Here is a 975-nt window from a genome sequence, read left to right on the forward strand (position 1 = left end):
GCTCCCGCGGCGGCTGCCAGAGACAAAAGTAAATCTCCCTGGTCCCCCTTTCACCCTCGGCCCCCCCGCACACAACCTCCTCCACTCGCGTTCACGCCCGGGCGTTTTTTTTTAGCGCAGCGGACCCGGCGAGAGAGGGAGGGAGGCGGCGGCGCCCGGACTCACCGTGATCCTCGGGATGTTCTTCTTGCCTTGGTAGGACATGGTGGCGGCGGTGGCTGAGCAGCGGCGTCCCTCCCTCCTGCTTCGGCTCCTGCCCGCCCGCGCCTTCCTCCGCGCACAGCGCCCCGAGATCAGGACCCCGTAAGACAAGAATGGGAATGGCTGATCCGCGACTCCTCCCTCTTCTCTCTTATCCCTATTGATTTTCCTCTTTGCATCTGCCTCACCCACTTTTTCTTTTTCTTCCTTTTTTTTTTTTTTTTGGTGACTTGCTTGTGCGGCGGAGCCAGGCCGCTCCACAGCCACCAGGGGGCGCGAGGGACTTTTCCGGGCCGGGATGCTGCAGTCCCGGGGAAGGAAGGGAGCTCTGCTGTCGCCCTCCTGGCCTCGAGGGCCCAGCTCCGGAACGCGCCAGCGCCTCCCACTAGCTCGCCGTCGGATTTCTCCCCGTCCCCACCCGCATTTCTGAAAGGTGACAGCTCTGGTGTCCCTGCCAGAACCTGCCCTCCCCCTCCATCCACCTCGCGGGCTGGAGGGGGTGGCCGCCGCCTTTGTTACAGCCAAGCGCTGGGCGCTGCCTCTGCTGGTCGCTGGGTGTGTAAACAGCCGGTACAAACCCTTGAAAAGCCCAGGACTGGCCAGACTTGGTGCAGCCTGTCCGGGCCGCTGTTATCCTGAGACCAAGAGAATAGGAATCAGAAAATGTTAAGCAACCCACTCACAGAGGGCTGCGAGGGGTAGGTACCGTGTCAGCTAATACCAACTGTTTTTCTGAATTTTAAAATATTAACAAAATAATATGTTTTAAAGGAA

The 975-nt window shown here is 59.8% G+C and overlaps 1 protein-coding gene across 2 annotated transcripts in view; it reads right to left on the minus strand.

Annotated features, from left to right (window-relative positions):
- Positions 1-975, minus strand: part of DPYSL3 (dihydropyrimidinase like 3) — a 106009-nt gene that overhangs the window by 61458 nt on the left and 43576 nt on the right. The window contains exon 1 of one of the 2 annotated variants that reach the window (XM_006777017.2): positions 166-298. The exons of the other annotated variant lie outside the window; for it this stretch is intronic. Coding sequence (XP_006777080.1) covers positions 166-204 — 39 coding nt within the window. The 5' untranslated portion in view covers positions 205-298. Of the gene's footprint in view, positions 1-165; positions 299-975 lie in introns of those variants that run through there. 2 annotated transcript variants of the gene reach the window in all.

The sequence above is a fragment of the Myotis davidii genome, unplaced genomic scaffold (assembly GCF_000327345.1).
Source record: "Myotis davidii unplaced genomic scaffold, ASM32734v1 scaffold89, whole genome shotgun sequence".
NCBI classification, from domain to species: Eukaryota; Metazoa; Chordata; class Mammalia; order Chiroptera; family Vespertilionidae; genus Myotis; species Myotis davidii.